Raw genomic sequence first — 19,413 nt, 5'->3', positions numbered from 1 at the left:
TGAGGAATGTAGAGTAGGGACGCTGCTGCCAGCACAAACTCAAGCACCCAAGAGGCCTGGAGTGCAATGGTGTTCTCTCAAAGCGAGACAATGTCCTATTGTAAGTGCAGAATGGTTGCCCCTGGTGCATTGTGATGATAGTTTTCCCAGCTTGGGGAAAAATAATCAAGATTAGGCAAAAAGCTAGAATGAAACATTTCAGATAAGAATTGCTGTGTACTGAAAATACCACATGAACAAAAATTTACCACTTTCTTTAATTTAACAAAAGCTAGTTGATCAAGACAGAGTGGCTAATACTGCATTATGTTCAATTGTGACTGAATAAATCATTGTTTAGTTCAGGTGTGCAATTATACTGCCACATTAAAATAAAAAGACTGAGCATGGGAGGGACTGCCGACCGCCTCCTTAAATGCCCCTCATTTAGGAACAACAAAAATATTCATCCCAAATAAGTAAAACAGCCTATTTCAGACTGGGCTGTTTAAAGGTTTTCATTGACATTCACATGCGCTCGCATTCAGAATAATAGGAAATGCTCTGTAAACAATACAACACAATGCACTTTAGCTGGGCTCTGTGTACAAAGAAAAGGCCTATTGCCAGATACCCATTCATTAAAACAGCCCTGAAGCTCTCAAAAGAGCAGCTCACCAATGACAACCTCTCTACGGCAAGCCAGGAGAGACACAAATGGTTGAGGGACAAACAGTTCCACAGAATAAGGTGAAATACATCGTATGTTATCGGTGTAGAAAAATAAAAATTCTTAAAATACAAGAAAGCACTTCAACACTTTTGTATTTTCTCCAAAGCTTTGACAATGCCCAATTGCACTTTATTCAGGCTTTATGAGACTGGACATTGACACAAGTGATTTAAAAAAAAGGCTTTGGCTGCTTTTAAAAGCAAGAACATCTGAGTAGCTTTTCGACTGTTAGGATCCGTCCTACAATGGCAGCTTGATTACTAAGTATGGCTCCTTTTCTTGAGAGTGTCAAAAAAGGAAAAGGCCATCTGAAAGGCACTTAAACACAAATTATGTAGATTTAAGCACTGCTTTTAGTAACCAAGGACAGCTGCATGAATATTCATATATCGCCCTCTGTCCCTGTTGGAGAGGGCAACCGAAGGAAGGTCTCTGTGAGAAAGCTGGCCAATAAGGTACTTGTGGTCTCTCAAGAAGTTCGGCAAACTCCACAGACGTGCCCTGCTGTTCAAAAACACAACAGCAAATGTCAGAAAGCACGGTTTGGGAGAATTCAAAGCACGTATGGAGACGTTCGGCATTGTTAAATGAGAATAAAACTATGGTGATGCAGTATCTACATACGCAGGCAACAATTACAGCTCGCACAATACAGCGTTTGTCACCTCGCTCTTTTGCCAAGGTCGTCACCGTCGCATACCTACTCGGGCCGGTGACAAAACATTGTGTGACTGGGGCTGAATGCAGAGTGCAGTAAAACAAAGAGCTTCACTTGTGCCAGCTGGACCCTTCGAAACTTGGCACCGCCACGGGCAAGCTGGAAAAACCCACCTTACCAGGTAGAGGCAGGGCCTTTGGAAGCTCTGCACATCCATCAACTCCAGAGCAGAGAAACACAAGTGCGGTTTGCAGGACCAAAAAAAAAAAAAACTCTCTCCCTCTCATTCAAATTGTTAATTTGAAGGATAAACAGGATAGAGACAGCTGGCACCTTTCTCTGGCCTGCTCCCGCAGCACTCACTGATGGAAAGTGAAGGGTGTTTCTTCTCCGCCTGAGATTAGAGGACCCAGCAGGGTCTGGCAGACCTTTAAACGAACCGCGGGCACACTAGCAACAACAAATACAAAACATACACTCCTAAACCAAAGCATTCTGGCCCCTTCCCTTGACCGCTATGAGGGAGGATGAAATTCTGTACACCCCACTCAAAAAATGCCACTCTTTGGGGTTTCCCGTTACATTGCTCTCTTGCAGTACTAGAGTTTTGTATGTTGGTGTACAATCCATAATGGTTTTTGTACGCAAGTATAGATATCTTTCCGGAGCATTTGTAAAGTGAAAACTCAGTTGTGAAAGGTTCTTTTATTCCATGAGGTAAACTGAGGAGGTGCTGCCCTACCAGAGGACCTGTTCAGACGGATCTCTGATAGAAAGCTTATGAAATGGAAGCCCGGAAGCGCATCCCACCGGCAGATTAAATGTCCGTCTTTTCTCAAAATAACCGCTTTGCGGATGTGAGTATGTGCAAAGAAAATCAACAATGCTAGAACATAAAAAAGAAGCAGGAGGAATGGATGATAGTTTTATCGACCTCTCCAGGGTGACGGGCTGGAATGGAAGCAGTCAATCCAGCAATGCGGCTCGCACAAACGTGGATCCTGAGTCAGCAGGAGGCATCTGCCAAGGCCCGGCGGAATCAGGCAGGGGGTGAGGGGTGGCAGGACACCCCATCTAGGGCCACGCGCCAAACATAATGACCCACACACACAACTGGCACAGCACTGGGTGGCAACAGGAGGGTTTTAGTGTGCGTGTGAGGCAGAGGAGGGGTATCCAGTGGAATGCGTTACTTGAATTCCACGGGCACACTGCCTCCTTTACCGCAGCCACAAAGAGCGGAGTGTGTGGACTTCACAGAGACGGAGGGACAGCGGGAGGAGGAGGGGAGGGAGGAAGACATCAATGGAGAAAACCGGGCACAGAGCCAAACTCCAGTATTACAATAGAGGAGGGACTAAAGTAAAAGAGCCAGAGTAGGGAGCTGAGGGAGGAGATGTAGGAACCAGGCCTGATGTCTCTTCCTGGGGTGATGGCAATTCTATTACCAGAGTGTGGATAGAGGTCCAATGAGACTCTCTAGAGGATGAGCCACGATGCTCAGATCAAATAATATCTACTTGAGGCTAACGAACAGTGAAGATTGAAGAAAAATGGTAGAATCATGAAAGGACAGGTGGAAGAAGAGAAACGTAGATGAGTTTACCATGGATGTATCTATAATTTGAGGTAGGGATACAAAACATATCTGTACTATATTAGTTAACAATTTACCATTTTTAATTCAGTTTTAATCAGTAAGTCATGATGTAACAAGTTGCAGCAGAACTTTTCTTCCACACGTGATTTAGGGCTGCACTGAAGCAACTGCATGCAATATGTCACAAAACGTACACAGCGTAACGAATTTCACATCTTGCGAAAACGTTCCCACAGGTATGTTTTCTACATCAGATCAGGTTAACTGATCAGTTAACAGCCATAGCATGAAAATGATCATCTCTGATTTTCTCTGGCAGTGAAGGAGCATCTGAGGAGCTCTTCGTCCGCACACCTGGACTTGGAAACATCAGCAGATATTTGATATCAATCTGCCACTTGAATAAATACGAATGTGACACCAATGTTAATCGATATTCCTCAACAAATCCAGTACAACAAGCAACGCTACAGCTACAGCTTCCTCTCTCCCAAGTGCTGATCCAGGTGTACAAAAATAAGCCCATCCAAGCACTTCCCATCGTAGCTGCAGAATAAGACAAAAATAGAGTGTTACAGATGATCCTGCCAAGCCGGCTGCAGCAGACACCGGTGCAGTCTGTCTCCCAAGGCTGGGAGCAGGTGCCGGAGAGCTAGCAGCACGAGGTTCCTCTCCGTCCCCTCTCCGCCAGGGCTTTATTTGCATGACCTCCGAGGTAAGTGGACCGAACGGCCTCACAAGCTCATAAAACAAGGCAGCTCCCTAGATCTTCCCGACTGCCGCAGTGCTGAGACAGACCAGATCGGCGGGTTCAGGAAACGCGGTGACAGCCAAATGCTCAAATCCAGGTGCACATGGTCTATGAAATTTGCACAGCTACAGCCTGAAACACTAAAAACAATATAAACAAAGCAAAAGCCTTGTACTGATGCAAACAACCTCAGCACTCTTTCCCGACATGCTCCACTCCATTGTGTTTGACATGTACAAGCAAAGTCCCATCTGTGCTGTAGCTAGGCTGTTCAACACAGCTCATTACTCTCGATCTCACTCGTATTACGCGGACAGAACATGAGTTATGACCACGGCACTGGACTCTGGGACCTAAGGGTCACGGGCATGAATCTTCATTGGGCTGCTTTTTCGTGTCCTTGAGACTAGGCTTCATTTTCATAGAAAGAGCTTGCTTCGGTTAATCAGCGACATTTACAAGTTTAAGCAAGCATAGCTCCTTCAACTATTTCTTAACTTAGATTCTTTCAGCAATGTTCCTCATAAATTCTGTTAGGACTAATCCTGTTATACAATAAAGGGAATGCATGACAAGCTGGTTTTGTGCTCTGAAGGAAGCTTAAAGTAATAAGGAGACGGGGCAGGCCTAGCAGGGATACAGGCAATGAAACTGTCACTGTAGCGTGGTCTGACGTGGTTTGTCTTAGCTGTATGTGCGGGGGTCCTCATTTGGGCATCTCTTTCTTTAAAGTCGCCCCAGGGAAAGAGGAAGGTTTTAATCAGCGCATGAAGGCAGATCCATCAGATATGCTAATCAGAGATCTTACCTGAACAAATACCCTCAAGAGCAGTCTCATCCATCTTAATTGGGGGAGGGCTCGTTAATAATGCAAGGAAGGAGGCTCGGAAAAGAAATATTAATGGAAGGATGAGAGAAGGGGGTGGGGGCGCTGTCTTTTCTGTCTAATCAGCACAGACTGAGGAAAATTCAACAACATTTCTCAATCAAGAAAGACGAGGCAAATCTTTTGAGCATCTCAGGGCACCTATCAAGAAGGTCTGGTACTGTTACTATGAGCGCATTAGAACAACAGGGTCTAACGAAACACTTGACTGATTGGAACACAGTCTTGTCCCAAAACCAGAATTGCTAATACAGGTAAAATGTCACGGTTCTCTGTCATCATTTTAAAACCTCAGCACAGAGATGGATCTATTTATTCATTTGAAAATATTATAATTAAAAATTAACTAATTTAATGAGTAAATAATGCATTAAATCAGCATGTAACCTTGAAATATTTATAAGTAAACATTGTTTTAAAAAGGTCAAGTAAAAACCAACATGAAAAATAAATTCTAATTTAATTCAAATAGTGAATGGGTTATATACAGAAGTCGAGCAAAGAGCCCTGCCATTATAATCAACTTAAGTCAAAGCAAAGCCAATGTATAAATGATAAATGGCCCATATTAATATTTTACTCTATTTTGTCTAAATAAATGTAAAACATTAAAAAAACTACCTTGTTTTAAATGCTACAAGTGAATTTACGCATTAAAAATGACACTGTACAATTTGAAAAGTGGATTCATTTTGAGATGAGGTAAATATTAAATTTAAAAGTGTTACATTTTAGATGATGACAAAGGTACGGTTTGGGAAGGTATGGGGAAAAATGAGCATGTACAACATACTGACAAAAACTCTTAATGTTGGACAATATGGTACAAATGCATTGTGCAACCTAGGCTCATTGTAAATGTGTGCCTCGAGTCTATATACATTTCTGCAAAACTGAAAAAACATCTATATGTACAAATCACTGCAGTTTCCATTTGTAATGAACACTAGAGGCAGTAAAACTCTCACAACTTTTATTCCTTTTCACACAAAGTATGACTTACAGGTACAGAGTTTTCATTAATAAAGCCTAATTTTCACACAATTGCTTGCAGAGTATTATGTAATGCCTTCGAAACAATTTTAACATCCTGTGCAATTTGAAAACTGATACTTCTGAACAAGAGTTTTCTAGTTCAGCAGGTTTGCTCAACACGGCATTGCACTTAAAAGATGAACAGCTCCAGTACCTCGTCAAACTATGATTCGACAAAACAGCTCAAACCCGCAACATAAAGTTAAAATAGCACGGCTGTATCAACAAATTTTTATTTTACTTTTGCATTTGTTAACACTATCGGCTAGGTTTAGAATTGAGGTATGGTGTAGGGGATATTTTCAACACGACAGAGTATTAACCTTTAGCGACGCTACCTGGAAATCTGAATTCTGAACAGCCGCAATATGTACCTCAAGCAGTGTAAGAAAAACACAGCAATACGTGCCTGTACCAACGTAATTAAAACGTGCCACAGTCAAGTATTAAATGCGTTTTAGCGCCACTCTCTGGACATTTCACTTTGAAACTGCCACGAAACGTGTAGTAAGGTGTTGCAGAAATGTATATAGAGGAACATGAGCATGGGTTAATATTGTGCATCCCTAGTAGGCAAAATATTTTGAGGCAATGGAAAGAGCAGGGTAGGTCTGAAATCTCTGAAATCAAGTAGGAATACATATTCTCTAACACAACGTAAACTCTAGCGTGTAGGCGCCCTTATGCTACAGATTATAGGACTTAACTTGGAATAGCCTGAGAAGTGCTCTTCAGTTTCGGTGTTAAAATAAAGCATACTGTATTAGAGAACGACATCTATATGCAGGTGCACACATGGATCTGCATCACTTTCATCTGGACATCACATTGGAATACATTATTCCATGACTGAAGCAAACTGCACGCTTTGAAGTCCAACCGAAAGACAGTGTGTTGCACAAAGAGGCTTCTAGGTTTACAACTGGGGGAATTGAGAGGCAGCCGTCCATTGTGGTGATCTATTGACTTCAAAGCCAGGGTGTGTTTATGACACATGCACGCACTATTCGAATCGGGCTGAACTCAGAGAGACTGTGGCACCCGAGGGAGAGGAGGGAAACCCCTTCAACTCCAGCCATGCTGAAACACAGTGAAATAATGCAGGAACTACATGAAAGGGATAAGGAAGAGAATGAGGGATCACTATTTCGACTCAAGCTGGTTTTAATTTGACAGTAGTCAAGGCCTGCAGCATCCTTGGTAAGTGATGTAACCATAAAGGTATTTTAGTACTTTACAAAAGGGACTACTAGCTAAGCTAAATCAGCCTTTTATGACAGCAACTCAAGATCTGCATCGGTAGACTTATTGATTAAATCAGAGCGCCTAGGGGTGGAGAGTGGGAGTGAACAATTGAAGGGTCCTGTTGACACGGTCCAATGGCTGTTTAGCCTTAGGGAGTTCCCAAGATTGGGCTTTTGTAATCAAGTGTACCGCTAACCTCCTCAGTTTACAGAAGACTGCAGAATTAGCTTCGCCATCTGAGAGGACAATGCAAGCTAGTGTTCATGACAGGTTACACATTGCAAATGGTGACTACAGACATGCCAGGTGCGAAATGGGGTCTCTATAAGCGGAACGTGATCCTAACCTTTATACCGGGTACATGGAACGAAAAGAGGCCAGATCTTATGAAACTATGACACAGGTGAAGATGATGTGGTCTCAAGCCACAAGGATGCCACAAAGGAAATAGTTGCCTGTTCATGAACAAGCATTATGAGCTTGACTTCCTGTGCAGGCAGCATATTGAAACCAGGTTCTTTTACAAGGCAATAGAAGTAAACACCAAGTGCTATGATTCATGGTAATGGTGTATTGTCTAGGCTAAAACACAGGGTTTTGTATGTTGTATTTGTGCCCAAGAGATTCTGGACCCCAGATGCTATGACTCAACCAGAAATCGTGACAATAGCCTCTAATAACTGATCCTTTTCATCACAACAAGAGCACAAGTTTCCAATCTGTGACAAAATAAACAAGCCTAAGGTGTTTTAAGTGGACTCGATGTTGTACACCGCAGAATAGCAATGCTGAAACACACACTCAAGACCTCCTGTTCATTTCAGCGCTTGCACTAGGGCATTGTCATCCTTGGAAAGAGATGAGCATGGTGGAGTGGGGACTGAGGGGCGTCTCCCTGTTGAAACTGGAATGGTAATGAGAGACCGAGACTCCAATCAAACTGAATTATCCCAGACAGGCCTCTTCAATCACTGGTTGATTTACCCCACTGACGTTTTCTCTCTTCCCCCCCCACTTCTACTTCTACTACTACTTCTTCTCCTCCTTTCACCCACCCGATGAAGGATAGCTGTCATGAATATTCCTTTAAAATCCCTCTTTAAATGAAACCCCAGCCCCAAGAGGACACCTGTTTTCATCCATGAGCGCAGTGAGTGGTGATGAGACCGGGGCCACAGCCATTGCCTTTCATTAGCTGGTCTTTGTGCTTTCCCGTCACGGCCACAATGATCCACCATTTACTGCTGATGAAAACAAATTGTGCACCGGGTGCTTCAATACAAGCCCAGATTGGCTAGCTCAAAATACAGCAAGACAAATCCATTACTCTGTAATATCTTTAGAATGGTAATAGTTTTATAAAGAAGGTAATGCTGCGCCACCGGCTCAATGTCAATATCTGAAGTCAACATGAGGGAAGGTGAGAGCAAACAAACGATTCACAAATAAAGAGCCACCGGTGTTAGCGTCATTATATCATTTAGAGCTTATGCTGCAGAACGGTGATTAGAATACAACTGGCGTAGAAAAAAAAAAAAAATTAAAACTTGTTTCAGTTAGACGGCATTGCTAATTTTTCATCTGGTTTGGGTTAAAACATTAGGTCCCACTTTATATTAGGTGGCCTTAACTACTATGCACTTACATTTAAATGAATCATTTGTGACCCTGGACCACAAAACCTTAAGTAATCTTAAGTAGCATGGACCAATAGCCAAAAGTACATTGTATGGGTCAAAATTCTCAATTAAAAAAAAAAAAGATATTTTGTAAATTTTTGATTAGTAATATGCACTGAACTTCATTTGGACAACTTTAAAAGCGATTTTCTCAAGATTTCGGGTTTTTTTTTTTTTTTGCACTCTCAGATTCCAGATATTCAAATAGTTGTATCTCGGGCAAATACTGTCCTATGCTAACAAAGCTTTCAGATGATGTATAAATCCCAATTTCAAAAAAATTGACACTTATGACTGGTTTTGTGGTCCAGGGTCACATTTGTTACAATGCGCTTATTGTGTACATGCATGTTTTTACATTGTACTTATATTTCCAGAAGTACCTGCAAGTAATTACATCTGTAATTGCATTTATAGTTGCACTGTTGACCCATCCTTTACACCTCAAGTCACTCTTAAACCTACCCATACCAGCAAACCTTTTCCATATCCCACCTCAACAGCAGCAAAAGTGTTTTGCAATACAATATGAACACAAATACATTGTACGTATTTTCTGATGCAAGTACATAGTAGTTAGGGATTGCTTTTGACCCTTTACCAGGCTGCAACTACGAAGTTTCTCTTCAGTTCTATCAGGATTACTTCCCAGTTATACTGACAGTCCCGTGTCTTTCAACCAAAGTGGAGAGGGCGTTCATTATACAGAAAAAAAAAGATGTCTTTCGAACAGAATCAGATCAGATAGTGTTTAATTGCAGTTTTCATGAGTTGTGCTTTAATGCCATTGTTGCAGGCTGGTTTTATCCAGTAGATAAGGCAGTGCGCTTTCAACACTGATTTACACTTTCTGACGCCGCCTGCCGTATTCTGCTGCCACAGCACAAAAAGTGCTTAGTGTTCCTTCCTTCTGAGGAGAAATTATACTAGGCAAAAAAATTGAATTTAAAATCAAAAGACGGCTGAGAAGTTGCTTTCGAGATGCTTAAGAAGTAACTGTGGTGCACTGGCGGACACGTTTATCTGAAAGGGTATCACGGATGCCCTTGCCTTACTCAAGGATGACAAACAAGTTAAAAACTTAAATTTTGTAAACTTTTACTCCCTTTGTCTCTGATGAGCTTTATTTGTTTTCCCCAGTGACCTCTGAGAAGTGTCCTCTGCATTTGTCTCTGGTGTAGGGCTCGGAGGACATCACCCCCACAAGACGAGCTGAGCCCGGGTCGGCGGCCCCCACTGCCTTTCTCCTGCAGCGTAACAATGGCTGCCCTCTGCGCTCTAGGGTGGAGGGCGCGCTGATCCTGTTACACCATGACAAGTACCACAATCCCCCATTGAAGAGCACATATTCTCCCCCCTCTGCCTATACAAGAGCCAAGCCTATTCATCGCATTGTTTTCTTTCCAGCACATGACTTCTGCGTTGGGCCTCAGCAAAGTCAGGTGCTCGAATATGACCTGGAAACCGCAGGTTGCCCATGCACTACGGAGCCCGATTCGCCTACGTTCGATATGTAAGGAGCCCCGAGCGAATCAATTGATTCTTGCGCCGGCGCTGTAGCTGGCTACTGGGGGTTACGAGAGACTAAAACCAATTATCTGAACTGTTATTTCTGCTGAACGGTGCAGAAGTCAAACTTCTGGGTCCCACAGCACTGGTTGTGGAGGACATGGCGAATTACACTTCCAGACCGCGTCTGCGAGTTTGGCAGGGAGCTAGGGTGCGGGCGTCCCGGGGAGGACTCTCAAGAGCGTGCGGCGCAGGGTGGAGCGGTCCAGACGTATGGCCCCATGGCTGTTGCACACATTAATCACGTTTGGAGAACGAGCGGATGGGAGGGGACGGGGTAGCCCCCTCTCTGCATGTTTGCATGTCTGCTGCTGCACTGACGTGTTCACTGTCAGTCCCAGAGTCAGGGAGGGCTGGAAGACTAATGAGGTGCTTCTCTTTTTCTCGCTCGCTCTTTCACATGTCTCTCTTGCCCTCCAGAGAAGGGCGGCTGGGGAGGTGGGGAGCAGGGGATGACAGGTTGGTTATTTACTCTGCCTTTCATATTTGCCTTTTAGTTCTGTCGTTTCCCCCTCTCTCCTCCAACCATTTTCCTGCAGTCATCTGTTCACTCAGCTGCCTGCGAGAAACCGGTGCCTAATGGGCCATATCAGCACAGCCACTGCAGGGAAACAGAGGCCTGTCATTAGGCTATATTGAAAAAGAAGCCAGTAGGCAGGGAGAGGGGGAGACGGAAAGCCATTGATATTTATATTGTGTGCACCTACCAGGGCACTAAGATCAGCATGTGACGCCTTCCTGCAAAACCCGCTTTGAAAAAGAGGAGCTATCAATATTTCATCAAGAATATCTTTTTAATGCTAAAAAAAAAAAAAAGGTGGTCCTGTCCGCGAGATGGGCGTACAAATGTAAGACTGGCTAATGAATAGTCCTTGTATTATTCAGTAGCCAAATCATTTTATGCCTCTCATATGTGAGTAATGATTGACAGAGAGAATGGGGATGGAAATACTTAATGCTAATCAAGCATAATAGAAAGTGCGGCCATCTGCAACTGCACGAACATGCCCGTTCCTTCCACCCCGATCACATGACAGAGAACATGTCGTGCTAAACATCAGCGGTGATCTTGAGGTGGAAGAAGATGTTCTTGTGAAACCCAGCTCTTGGTCTCTCTGATGTGCTTCTTCACGTGTTTTGCTTTCTTTCTCACTGTTAACCACTCGTGCACTATTCACTTCGGTTACTTGAGGGGGAGGCAGGATGTTTCAGAGGTGATGTGCTGGGGAGACGCAAGAACAAGAGTCATGTTTTCCACAAGATATGCAAAGTCACGGTGCTTTGTAAGTCAAAGAGAGGTCAAAGCCTTGAGTCATGAAACAACTTAAAGTCCAGAGAGATTAGGACAAAAGAAACAATATCCTAGAGTTTACTTTTGAGTAATGCACTGACCTTGCAGTGTGGTAATCGCAAGAAATTTTCAATATAGTATGTTCAGTAAAAGCTCCAAACAAACAAAAAGACAACGTCAGTTGATTATCTAAGATATGTACCTAAATGGTGCAGTTTTAGAGTTCTGGCAATCTACCTTGCTAATGTGTATTTAAGCTTTGGAGGCAATTAATGTTTATTCAGGGGAGCCGAGACTGACAGCCGCAAATTAGCATAACTCAGCCGTTCCACCCAATGGAAAAAGTGAAAACTGTAAGTGCTCATCCTCTTTTGAAAGTGCAGGGAGAAGGCAAGAACAAAAGGCACCTCGGTTAGTGGTGTGAAGGCGTTTGAAGTAGAGAATTCACATACTTTGGGCTTTATGCTCAAAGACCCATCAGCCCTTCAAAGACCCCTGCCAGACCTTCTAAAGCCCACTTGAGACAAATAATTAAATGCAAAAATAATGGATGTAGGCTGTGCTAAATTGTTGAAATCTGTGCAAAGACAGCTTGAGGTCTGCTCCACTTGTTTAAAAGAAGTCTAAAACTAAAATGCAACTTCTGGCATCAATTAATGGTATTTTAATCAAATCAAATCTGACCTTTGAACCAGTCAACCCAACGCCTAAGTGATCCAAACAACTGGATAACGCGAGCAGCTGAATAAATATTCACAGTCAGGTAGACTTCTACCATCTGTGTGCAAATCTAATTCTAAAGGCAGTAAAATGGCAGCAAGTAGGTTGCAATACCCGGTTCAATAACATCTTCAAAATAGATATAAAAGGATAAATCTAGATTAAAACACATCAAGTTCTTTAAAAAAAAACACACACACAATGACCCATTAACCTACATGAGGATAACAAAAAACTTGAATCAAATCCTGCTATTTTTTCCATGCTAGCAAGAATATGCTCTGTAAACAAGATCATGACGAATCAACCCGTGACTGAACTTTGGGCAGAAAGCAGCTAAATAAAAAGCAAAGGTTGCTGAAACAGACAGGTACAAATCAATAGCACAAGATGAAGCTATTCAATATGCAGAATTAAATAATGGAGAAAAAATGGCTTCAGAATCAATACGATCACGCAGAGACCTTTAAAGCACACAGTGCTAATGGTGGGGCCCTCAGTGCACCCGTGTGATTGGTGGCTGGCACGGAGTCAAGCTAAAAACAGGAACTGCAAAGGAAGGGTTCGTACGGCTAGAATAAACACATGTATGAAGTGATGGCTTTAAAAAGTCCACAGGCTCCCATGTGACATTTGCATAGAGGTTTGCACATTGCTAACTGCCACTGACTGGGGCCTCTTTCTTTCACCCTCTGGCAGGATATTTGACCTCATCTCCAATACACATTATCCTTCCTCTCTCGTCCAGACTGAGAAAATTAAGTTTCCATGTGAACTGGCCACAAAAACTCCCCGCACACAAAATCTCAGCTGGATGAAAGGCCTTGCATGGGGGAGGGTAGCTGCCTGAGTGCTGCTTGAGTTTCCTGCACTCCGCGTTTAGTGTTACAGCCCCAGATGTAAGGATTTTCCTCCACGTCTTTACAAATTGAAGGTAGGGGCCGTCCTCTATTTTCTGCCTGCCTAAACATAGCATGTCATACTATATGATTCCATTTCCTCTGCACAATCTCACCTCCAAACCAATTTTTCCCCCTTCCTCTGTTCTCGCTTGGCTGATTTGCCTTCTCCTTTCTCTCTTTTTGTTTCCTCTGGAATTCTCTTACATTTGTTAGGCAATTACAGCCAAATGAGGCCCTATTAGGCATGTCTGGAGGCCCCTTCTTTAAAGAGGAGCAACTCTCAGCGGCCTCTATCTCTGACAATGACACCCAAACAGAGAAGCAGGCAGGAGGGAGGAAAAAGAGAGAGAAAAGGGCCATGTCCCTCCCAGCGATCAAGTAAAAAAAAGGTTTACAGCACTTCCAAAAGCTTTGAAACATGTGTATCTTGTGTAAATCGGAGCTTTAAAGGCTCGCCAGCCATACTCCGCTCCTCCCAGTGCATAAAAGCATAAAAGTTCCATTAAAGCGACTACTTCATGACGAAATATCGACAAAATAATCAGCCGCCTGTGTGCAGAGATCAAAGAGGTAAAGCTTCTATCATAAGGGACCTTTAACAGCCAGCACTTTTAAACTAGGATTGTGAGGGGCAATAATGCATAATGAGCGAACGCGCGAGCGCGTGCAACTCACCGAGTTCCAATAAAACGCAGATAAGCCGCAGCAGGGAGACGAAGCTCGCTGCAAGCCCAGCTGCATGTGGGTAGGCTATGGACGGGAACCTTGCCCCTGGCTCAAAATCGGAGCTCCATTTTGCAGGAGCAGAGATACTGAACTAAACCAATTGCCCCAAACACAGCTGCGAAGCACACAGGGCTGAAAGCGCTTCGCTGATAAACTAAAATCAGAGGGTATGGGCCAGGCTGCAGTAAAATGCAAAGAGGGCAAGGTCGCAATTGATTTTCAGAGCCTGGGCGGGTGCCAGATCCACCGAGGGAATGAAAACACTCGTCACACTGTGTGAAAAACACATATAGCATAGCGATACACAGGCTCTTCCACGGGCGTACTTTCGTAAAACGAACCGTTTGTGGGACTGCGTCACTTTTCTTTTATCAAGTCTGAGCTCAGCGTTCGGAAACGAGGACCTGATCAAAGTCTCTGACAGGTCTTTTGTCCTGGAATGCAGCGAGTTGTTTTTCACCTTGCTCCAGTCGCCGCTGATTAGCTGACAAGGCGGCTAACCACCCTCTCCCCTATTTCCAAATTAATTTCCCTCCTTTGATAAAGACAAAGGGGGGGAAAAAGTGTTTAATGGCCGTGTCCTTCAAAACTAAGAGTGCTAATAAGTGTGAAAAGGAGATTTGTTTAAGTGATTTTCTTTGAGACTTGCAGGCATGGAATTAATTACCTTGATTAAATATTGTCTGTACGGCTGATGAAAGATAGAGCAGAATTAGCGGTCCCTTGTTGAACTTGTATGGTGCTGAATGAGATGTGTCCCGATTACAAAGACCAAAATGATGGTAACACTCAAAGGAGACAAAGAGCTAAAAACAGGCCTAGTGACATCACAGAGCAGCCACAGGCCTAATGGCTGCCATTCTCCAAACTCAAACAAACTGGCTTCAATCTATCTTCCACAATAACACTGTAATATATGTGTATTAAAGCCAAAGGACTGAGAAAGATCCATTTCCCAAAGTGAACAGGACTGTGTCCAATGGCAAAAGGAGTCTCCAAAACAACCTGAAGCCTTCTGAGTCACTTGGCAGAAGAGTAACATAACTCAATTCAATGCTTGCCTAGGTTTTACAGAGGCACTAAGGGAACTAAACAACCTCTCAGTGGCTCTTCCAGCCATAATCCCAGCGAACTTTTGCCTCCTAACCACAGAAGAAGGCTTTCTAAAGGCTTCACATCACAGCTTTGTGCTTCGTTGCGAAAAGCTATACTCTTAACCACCCTCCCACCCCCCAAACACACACAACGACAACCCCCCACCCTTCTGTGAATGGGGGGAGTTTTCTACAGCTGGGTAACAAAGCATGACCCAATAATCCTCAAGCCTGACTCAAAGCTAGAACCTCCTCTCTAAGGACTTTATAAGACACAGGCTGTGGGCCGGGGTGGGGTGGCTGAATTACACAAACCAGAATTAATTATTCTTATCAAATCGGTTTCCTGTAACAAGCTGTCCACGCATTAATATTTGGAGCATTCATGGGCTAACGATGAATTTAACATCTACCGCATCCTCAGGCTTTGGTGCTTCGCTATGGCTTCTGGAAAGAGTACAAATTATGTTGTGAACTTTCTGGCAAACTTCGGAGTAAGCCTGGCTTACCGTAAGTAAGCCTCTGTGTATGAATCTTAGCGAGTTTGCGTTTCGACGAACATGCTGAATAAACGTTAAAAGCGGTTTACGCTGTTATGGCGTCATTGAGAGTTTTAAACAGGTCTAAAGGAAACTGTGGCATTGATGAGTCAATAGTACAACAAAAACGGATACAAAAAGAGTTTACTCAAGCATGCACGGGTGGATCTTGTCATTGTATTAATGAGGGAAAAAAAAAAAAAACACACCCACACTGCACATTTTTGAGACTGCTCATGGTTAAGTAATAAACTCGCCTATCAGATGCATGTCCAGTTCTTAGTTTCCGCACGCAACAAAACGAAAAGAACACAATCTACACACACACAGCAAAACAGAATGCAATTAACCCTGCTTTATCTCAGTTTATCAAGTGGTGACATACTGTCAGATGCCTGATCTATGGAAGATCTATTCTCTCCAGTTTCTTTTACAATCTAAAAGACTGTGCTTATTCACACGTAAAGGTTAATGTTTAAAAACTCAATGCGAGTAGTACTCAGGTAACTCTAGAAACACTGTGCATTTTTGTTGTTATCTGCTCATCATCATCAGAATGTAACACTATTAAAATTGAGACATAGGCACTGTGCCTTTAAAATACAATAGCCACAAAAACAGTGAAGTCTAGAAACTTTTGAGGATATTGTGGAATATATAGTAACTTTAAAAACCAAAAAGTAACTTTTGCTAGACGTAAAAAAGGGGCTACACCGACTCATGAAGGGAGCTTTACAAGGTTGCTAAATAAGTGCCCATGTTATTTCATTACAGCCAGGTTATCACGTTTCCACTAACACTGGCCTTTTAAAGGGACACAGTGGATCTTTGTGGGAATAAATGAATCATGGCTTCTTTATTGAATTAGTTATATGTATACTTTCACTACTCTCATAACACCTACAATTATTGGAGATTTGGGGCTTCCTGTAAGTGCTTTTTTAAGAAAAGAAAGCTTACATTATAGGAAAATTGTGGCAGGTCTACTAAATGACAGATTTTCTGCTTTATACTGTTAGTATGTGCTATATAGGCTAAATATTTAATATTGCGAAAGGTGTTGTTGATCTTAACTAAAGCCTCAAGGCTCAAACATTATAAATGTCATATTGGGCCTTACAAGTGAGGTGCATTTACGACTTCAAACCAGCACTTAATTTATAATTTTGTGCTTTGGAAGCTTACAAAGGTCTGTGCGTGTTTTTTTTTTTTTTTTTTAAATCACTTTTCCCTTTCTTCCACGATAGTATTTTACCAGTATGTTTACTGAAGTGGAGCGAGTGGGGGAGGAAAATGTATAGACATTTGGGCAGCCATTGAAACTGCCTTCGTGCTCTAAATACCAAAGCCTTTTCGAGTTACTCTGACCATTTTTTCGATGTTGTACGTTTAAATGAAGCTTGAAAATGCTGTGGCCGTTTTCTATGGTTTAGAAAAACATCTTTACGCACCAAAAAACTGCCATTCGGCGAATACAGAAGCACTAGCCCGATGTGAGGGGGGTATTGAGCTATTGTGCTGTAGCCTCTACGAGGACAACCCAACGACACATTTAGCGAATAGTAGCACATTTTTTACTCATTTTAACGCTTATATCAACAAAGAGTCTTCGAAATAAAACAACAGAGGGCTAGATAAAGTGTAGGAACATGTTTTACCAGACGTTTTACTACAGCAAATACAAGTCCTTTGTCTTGACTAACCAGCAAATAAACAAAAGATATGGGATTTGGATTCAAGCGGATTACCCTGGACTTAATTATATCAAGAGACCCAACAACCATCAAGCAACCACACATACGTAAAGAAAAGCTAATATTTCGCCGAAAACAACTTTATAACTGGAACATTAGCAACAAAATAGCAGCGCTATGTGCTACAACAGAGATTCATTGTGACCAGCACGTTAGTCTTTTCTTCCCCGACCTGGGAAAGAATGTTCCGTTTCGACAGACCTCGTCGAGTTCGTTCAAATATACGCCATTTAATATCAACTTTGGTCTTTTCTGTAACTTATAAGGCGTGTAAGTGTTTTATGAAGTGTTGTATCCACAATGCAGCCACCGATTCCAGTGAATTCCACATTAAAGCCATTGCAACATACCCAACGGGAAGCCCTTTAATTTTTAAAACGTGCGCTCCGTTTCTTTCGCAATACGACAGGCATTTAAACGCTCCCTTACTGGCAGTGAGAAATCGCTGTATGTAGAAACAAAGCTGCTACATAAGAGTTTCTAAACGAGACCACTTCCATTTTTTTTTTTTCTCAAGAAAGTTCGTTTGCTGGAAAAGTGAAACGAATATTTCTGATGTAACTTTCAACGTACTCCGGACGGTTAAAGCGGCACTTACCGACTTGTAAGACGTTGTCCACACAACCGGTTTCCAAAAGCCGGATTCCCCGGCGGAAAGGCAGTCCATCTCCGGTACCCCCCGTCCCTGCGCTGCCTGTTGTGTTCGTAACCCCTCCGGGGACTGTACCAGATCCAACGGACGTGCTCGAGCCCACTACCGGACCCTCTTCACCCGCCACTCGGCACTGAAACGACGAATACATACATATTTCCCTTTCGTTCCTCGGGAACGACCAATACACGATACGGCGCTGAACCGGTTCGGGGATCCGCTCGAAGCGCTCCTCCACCCTCTCGAAGGCCCATTTCTCCGCTACGGCCTTCGCAGCGCAGTCCAGTAGAGATTCCGGGCAACGGAAACGAGAGTTCGGAAATCCCGGGCCAGGCCCCGGACCCGGTCCTCGAGGAGCGGGACGCAAACACGGACGCTTGCTAGCCGGGGGTAAGGAGAGGTGAAGCGGCGGCTGAGGCAATAGTTCTCCACGTCCCTCCGCCATGACAACCAAATAAACACTGAAGTGAGGACCGTGGCTCTAGAAGCGCACAGACGGAGGCACCGCACAACGGGAGGGTCGTCACTTCACATACGTCACTACCAATAACAAACGCGCTCCAGCCAATCGCGAGGACTCTCTGCACCGAGGTGATGCGCATGTGTGCGCTGTGAAATGACAGGCACGGTGTTGATCGGACGGGCTGGCTGTGACAAACTCCTCGTTATGTACAACTCATGCACTGTAAATTTGTGATCTGTTGCCGTGTGTTTTGTTTTTAAACAATGAGCCGTTGGCTCAAAAACCAGCAGTACCGGAGAGAACTGAGCGTTTGTTTTTAAAAGGGCACGTATTCGTTTCAGCACAACGATACAATCTGCATTCTCTGAATTTACAAGATGTGTGCAGTGCATGTTTTAGCCTTCAAGCGTTGTAAAAATGCGGAGAACTTTCCAGCTGCCCTTTGAGTTTGGTGTGACAAAAAGTTTGAAATGTTTCTATGATAATGTAACTCTTCACAGATGTCTACTACCCACCCTGGTGGCCAAGTATATAATGTCAGTTGATTGGTGCTGTCAAGGTCCATCTAATCATGATTAGAAATGTATGTACTTGTCAAAACTCATGTAGATATATATTAGAAACGTGTATTTGTTTCATGTATTGCACCTTGCAGATTTTTTTATTTTTATTTTTTTAATGAACTTGGGACTATGTTCACACATTGAAACATTTGAAGCCATTTTTAATTCCACATTGTAAGCAGAAATTTGTAGTTTACCTTTACAGTGTTGTTCAAAGTTTGTGGTTTTAAAAAAATATTCATTATTAATTTATTCATCATTGATTTGGCAAGGACAAATTAAAATAACCAAAAGCGACTGTAAAGACATTTCGATGTTGCATTACAATGCTACAATATGAAAAATCAATTGCAAATAAATGTGGTTCTTTTGCACCTTCCACCTTCCATTCATTCAAAGACATTGGCCAAAATGCATCACAAAAACACAAATATGTACAACTGTTTTCAACACTGATAATAATATGTGCTTCTAGAGCAGCAAATCAGCATATTCGAATGATTTATTAAGGATTGTGTAGACTGAAGACTGGAGCAATGACTGCTGAAACTTCAGCTGTGCCACCAGAGGAACA

The 19,413-nt window shown here is 42.9% G+C and overlaps 1 protein-coding gene across 1 annotated transcript in view; it reads right to left on the bottom strand.

Moving 5' to 3' along the window:
• The window catches only part of zswim5 (zinc finger, SWIM-type containing 5), a 43,571-nt gene extending 25,239 nt beyond the window's left edge, over positions 1-18,332 (bottom strand). The window contains exon 1 of the mRNA XM_051128516.1: positions 17,760-18,332. Coding sequence (XP_050984473.1) covers positions 17,760-18,258 — 499 coding nt within the window. The 5' untranslated portion in view covers positions 18,259-18,332. The remainder of the gene's footprint in view (positions 1-17,759) is intronic.
• Positions 18,333-19,413: the final 1,081 nt, after the last annotated feature.

This window comes from Labeo rohita, chromosome 2, assembly GCF_022985175.1.
Source record: "Labeo rohita strain BAU-BD-2019 chromosome 2, IGBB_LRoh.1.0, whole genome shotgun sequence".
NCBI lineage: Eukaryota > Metazoa > Chordata > Actinopteri > Cypriniformes > Cyprinidae > Labeo > Labeo rohita.
The sequence above is the reverse complement of the archived record's forward strand: the minus strand, read 5'-3'. Positions and strand labels throughout refer to the sequence as shown.